The sequence below is a fragment of the Chanos chanos genome, chromosome 9 (genome assembly GCF_902362185.1).
Source record: "Chanos chanos chromosome 9, fChaCha1.1, whole genome shotgun sequence".
Lineage (NCBI taxonomy): Eukaryota > Metazoa > Chordata > Actinopteri > Gonorynchiformes > Chanidae > Chanos > Chanos chanos.
Genome location: NC_044503.1, coordinates 4,069,505 through 4,075,042, shown reverse-complemented (window position 1 = coordinate 4,075,042; position 5,538 = coordinate 4,069,505). Strand labels below are relative to the sequence as shown.

Genomic DNA, 5,538 nt, shown 5'->3' with positions numbered 1-5,538 from the left:
AAGAATATAAGGAGATGACTGTATTAAACTAACTGCGTGGGATATGACATATATATTTACGTATGTGACGTAGCAATATGTAACATTAATTAATTAATTTTGGCCGCCAACGATTTCAGTACGCATACGTCATCAGCTTGCTGAGAACGAAACCAAACTACAGTTCCCATGATACCATTATAATCACCACTGGTTTATGGGAAGGTTTCCCGTGTCCTTGTCCTATCAGCCGTGCACAAACTGAGTTCTTGCACCGGGCTGGGGAGCTGAAGACTGTACGTTTTGTTCCGCTGTAACACTTCATTTATTCACATTTGTCACAATGAATGCAGCAAGATTTCTCCTTCGTCGTGCTGTTCCAGCGCTAAGACAGGTGCGATGCTACGCCGACGCTCCTGCTGCTTCAGCCCAGATGTCCTTCACTTTTGCCTCGCCGACTCAGGTACGCTACACCAGGGTAGAGGCCGCGGCCTGCTTAGCATTCGAGCTGGCATGCTCTCACTCTAGTTAAGACTGTAATCGTTAAAGAAATAAATGTAGCGTTTAGCTCGGATAGCTTTATGTGAATTGCGTATTTACCCTCAGTCATAATCTACCAAACGTAAAACAACGTGCAAAAAGTGTTGTAGCCTTTAGCTTAGCCGTACGCTGTCAAATAACGTGCCTGACGTTAACTGATCACTTAACTTCAGTTAGCTTGCTAACTGGGGTTTAGTTTTGAATGGTAAAGAACAGTTCATTCAGTTGAATATCTGGCTTGGATGGGTCTTTTTTAAGAAACCCAAGACATGTATAACACTTGGCATTTGTAAACAATAGTTTTCTTCTGTGCAAGCATTTTAACTTGGTATGCTAAACTAGTGGCTTGCCTTTTCGGTGGCGACCCACAACACTGTTTGGTCACCTTGAGCATGAAGTATGTGTTGACATTCTGTTAGATCAGTAGAATTCAATTAAATGTATAATGGAATTGATCACTCGTTTTACTGAAGTTTAAAATAATCGTAATTAACTGCAAAGTTTGAGCTCAGTACTATAGTTCTGCACCGTAAGTTATGTAACGGTAAACATAAACGGTAAACATTAGTGATTTATCCATTCTCATTCACGCCCCCTTTCAGTAACCTAATATTACCTGGAAAACTGTCCACAACTGGTTATTAAGGCGCGTTTTCCTGTTACGAACACGTGCTGGGATTTAATTATTATTGAGCTGAATTATCACGGTTGTTTTTTTTTCTTGTGTTTGCAGGTGTTCTATCAAGGCGCCAGTGTCAAACAAGTAGATGTCCCAACTCTGACAGGCGTATTCGGCATTCTTCCGGCCCACGTCCCGACACTGCAGGTGCTCCGGCCCGGCGTGGTTACAGTCTTCAGTGATGACGGATCCCCCGTGAAATACTTCGGTGAGGTTATGATCGGCAGTATTCGTTCAGATCGACATTTTAGAATCAAAGATAGGGTGGGCATATGTCATACATTATGAAGTCTCCTCTGTTTTTAATTGTATGGGAAAACTGAAAACACCTTCATTGTCCACTAATCGTTCACATCACCCTGGTGGTTGTGACAGGTGTATAAGTTGCATGCTGTTGCATGCCCCGGGCGCAAGGAATGCTGCCCACTGCTCCTGTGTCTGGTGTGTGTGTTCACTACTGGTGTGTTGGATGGGTGAAGTGCAGAGGGAAAATTCACAGCTCACTGTTCAGTGTGTGTGTGTGATCACAGAGATTTAAATTACATTAAAAAAAACTGTAGATATTATACATGTTAAGTATTCTACATTGTTGCACGGACATTTCATGAACTGTCGAGAACCATCCAGCAGGAGTCAGTCCAGGTCCATTGTAAGTTAGCACAGACTGTCTGTGTAGTGCTGTCTAATAACTCACACTGCAGTGTAAGCCCACAGTCTTTCATATAGTGTTAAGAGATTGAATATACCGGATCATAAACGTTGTCTAATCGTTTAGAAGTCTGTTGATTTTTCACAATGTTTCCTGAGATTTTGCAGTGCCTACTGGGAAAAAAAAAAAGAATCTTGGCAGTTTCATTTGATAACCCAGTAGTTGACAGAGCACAACGGCATCAAGGTTTGTCTCAGCTAGTTAGTGAAGAGTTTGTTCCTGTTGCTTGTTTATGCGAGCTGCAAGTGTTCAGTTGAATATTAGACAAAAAAAAAAATGATGCAGAGTTCTTGTCATGCGCTAAACGGAGACTGGATTTTCAGTTGTTCTTTTCTCTTCCCTAATTACACTTTTTGCTTCACAGGGCCTCTGCAGAGCTTGAAAACCAGTCCTGTAACTTAGGGCCCGAAGATATGGCCCAAAAAAAAAAGTTTCCTTACCTTTCAGGCATTGTGGTGTGGTGATTTTTTTTTTTACAAAATTCTTTCATAGGCCGTTGAAGATGATTTATGAGTTAAAAGCTCATAGCATATTCCAGATGATTTTTTTTGTTGTGATTCCAGTTATCTACTTAATTTGAAATTCAGTCTTGGTTTCCTGCTGGGCTTTCCTTCGCCCCCAGCTAAATCTTCTCTTCTCTGATCGGCTGCCTGTACTTGGAATCGCATTATAGCTAACGGCAGGTGCATTTTGCTTTTTACTGAGTAGAAGCAAAAAAAGAAAAGAAAAGAGTTCCCAAGACTAGGTTAGAAAGCCGGAGCAGGACGGCAGCTTGAACTTCAGCGACGTTGCAGTGACAGATCTGGTTTCGTAGAGTGATGGTCTGACTGAGCGTTTGTGGTTTCTGCTACAGAATGGGACTTTGCATACATGCGGGGGGGGGGGGGGTTCCTGGGTTGATCTGAGGTTGATCTGAGGTTGATCTGCCGTGACGTTACCATTGATTTGTGGTAGATCTGTGGTTGACCTGTTGTCTGGTTTGTGTGTGTGTTGCAGTGAGCAGCGGTTCGGTCACTGTCAACGCCGACTCCTCAGTGCAGCTATTGGCTGAGGAGGCTGTCACTCTGGACAGCTTGGACCTCGCAGTGAGTACCTTTTACTATCTTAAAAATAGATATAAAGTTAATAAAATTTCACATTTAATAACAGTATTAATCTGAAACTGAGTACACACTGTATCATACAATTTGAATTCAAGTGGATCCGTGCACATTTTATTCAGTGCATTGAACAGAGAATCCCAGATAGACTGAGGCATAGATGCAAGGAAGTCAGGCTAATGACAGCGACGCCGCGTGGAGTGAAACTGAACAGCTAGAATGATTTAATAAGCAAATGGAGAACATTATCGCTCCACTCTGTGGTTTACCTGCAATTATCAAATGAAATATACTTTTTTTTTTTTTTTTTTACACTTCACTGTGATTACTGGGGAGACGCAGTTGACTGTAAGCCATCCAGGAGACAGGGAGAGTCTGAGACAGACTTAGGCTGAGCTGAAGTTTTGACCGTTAGAAAAAGTGTTGCCGACGCATATACGTTGGTCACATGACTCCCCCCTGCGTATGATAAGGGAGCTCCGTTTACTCAAGTTGAGGCAATCCATTTTTAAAAGTGCACGTCTCAGGAACTGACCTTTTGCCAGTGAACAAACCATGTCCGTCAGATGTAACCTTGGTGAAGATGCGTTAGTCACCGGTGTGTCTGCGGTAAAAGGGTGGTTAGGTCGACAGTAGCTATTGTGCCTTGGTTACATGCATCAAAAATTTCAAATCCGCAGACGATTTTAACTTCGAAATTAAGACTGACAGTCCTGGCACACGTTCAGAGAAAATTCTTCACATCGGCTACGAGTAGAAAGTAGCTAAGGAAAGCAGACCTGACGTTGCTCAGATTTTGGCTCGGCGAAAATAAAACGACCTCGTTTTAAAAAAAAAACAAAAAAAAAAAACGAGCTCTTCGTAGAGGATCCCTTCCCACGTACGCCGAGCGTGGCGCATGGTCATGTGGCTTTTCCGCGGAGAACGGATGACTTTTCCGTGTGTGTGTGTGTGTGTGAGCGTGCGTGTGTGTGTGAGATAGCAGTGTGGAGCGTTAATAAGAAGGGAAAGGTCAGTCACCGCTGAAATGTGCCAGATGTGGGCAGTCCCCACTGTGAGCCCTTTAGCTCCCCGACCACGGCTGGCATTTCCACTGTGTAATCGCCACGGTAACAAACGTCTCTCAGAGAAGAGCCCGCACGATTGTTTACTCCCCTCCTCAGCGTAAAGCCTTTTACATATTTCCTCCCTTCATAAAATGAGGGGTTTTGTTTTTGTGTGTGTGTGGGCCTTTTTTTTTTTTTCCTGGAGGGGTAATCTCCCGGTTTGCCTACGTTGTTTCTGACCTTTTTTTTTTTTTTTAGGGAGGGGGCATTTTGGCGTGTCTCTTCTCGTCACGCCCGCATAACGTAACCCGGTCGACTTACAGTGTCATTTATAGCGAGACCAGAGGACAGGAAAAACGGTCCAGTTTGGAGCACGCACAGTCGCTAAAACTGATAGTTTCTCAAAATTATGATGCCACACAAACTCGTAAATCTCACTCTAACAGATCTCTCTCTCTCTCTCTCTCTCTCTCTCTCACTTTCTCTCTTTTCTCCCTCTGTGTGTTTGTGTCTGTGTGTGTGTGTGTATTCGTTCTTGTACAGACGGCCAAAGCCAACCTGGAGAAGGCCCAGTCCGACCTCCTCGGGACCTCAGACGAGGCCGCCAGGGCGGAGGTCCTGATTAGCATAGAGGCTAACGAGGCCATCGTCAAGGCTCTGGAGTAGGCCACGGTCCCACTGCGCTGTGGTAAGCATCCCTCCCCCCCAGGCTCACGCAGCAAAAAACAACCTCATTTCTGTGTTTATCTTTACAGTCAGGTCGCTTCCCAGTCTCTTAGTCAGTCCCCTCCAAAACAGACAGTTCGCCTCAAAAGTGTTTTTCAATTTGTAATTCATCCTAAGTGGTTTTTTCTTGAAAGCGCTTAATTGTACGGAAGCCCAAATGTACTTTTGGAACTGGGAGCCTCAAACAAGTGTGTGTGTTTGTCACGTTAGTTCACTAAAGCACCAACCTTAAGTTCTCATTCGCTGTTTGTCGTCATCTGTGCCGAGTATTTTGTGACTGACACCAAATGTCTCTCTTCCCTTTCGTGTCTAGGTAGGAAAGTCTTTGTTTGTTTGCCATCCCAGTCAAGTTCGTAACTGCAAGACGAGCCGCTTGCTTTGTACAGTGAATGGAGTTCCCAATAAATTTATTTGGAATTAACCTCTGACTCAATTGCATTTTATTTATTTATTTTTTTTTTATTTGCCTCATTTGGGTCTTTATTCTGCCCTTGTATGTCAACTCAGACCTGGTCCTGTCCTGTCAAAAGGGTGTCTGTAGAGGATGTACATTTGTTTAAAAAAAAAAAAAAAAACATCAAATAAAAAAAAGTGTTGTCTTAGATAAATACAATTATGTGATTAATATGCAGTTGTTGAGTTCAACCAAGACCGAGGTGGGTCTTGCAATACCATTTACATCCAGAAGGTGTCAGTAGGGTTGCGTGCACAAACAGCTCTCTCTCTTAAACCAAGATCTTAGGGTTTTGTGGTTCAGTG

At 43.4% G+C, this 5,538-nt stretch overlaps 1 protein-coding gene across 1 annotated transcript; it reads left to right on the top strand.

Moving 5' to 3' along the window:
• The first annotated feature begins 214 nt into the window (after nt 1–214).
• atp5f1d (ATP synthase F1 subunit delta) lies at nt 215–5,200 on the top strand. Its single transcript, XM_030784200.1, has 5 exons — nt 215–442; nt 1,253–1,406; nt 2,904–2,992; nt 4,597–4,741; nt 5,093–5,200. The coding sequence occupies exons 1-4, from the start codon at nt 323–325 to the stop codon at nt 4,717–4,719; spliced, it is 486 nt and encodes a 161-aa protein (XP_030640060.1). The 5' UTR covers nt 215–322; the 3' UTR covers nt 4,720–4,741; nt 5,093–5,200.
• Nucleotides 5,201–5,538: the final 338 nt, after the last annotated feature.

What these genes read in the sequence shown, in the direction of transcription:
- atp5f1d (XM_030784200.1), top strand. Translation starts at nt 323, where the DNA reads ATGAATGCAGCAAGATTTCTCCTTCGTCGTGCTGTTCCAGCGCTAAGA. An exon ending in CTTTTGCCTCGCCGACTCAG is followed by an intron (nt 443 to 1,252) that starts GTACGCTACACC and finishes TTGTGTTTGCAG; the next exon opens with GTGTTCTATCAAGGCGCCAG. An exon ending in TGGACAGCTTGGACCTCGCA is followed by an intron (nt 2,993 to 4,596) that starts GTGAGTACCTTT and finishes GTTCTTGTACAG; the next exon opens with ACGGCCAAAGCCAACCTGGA.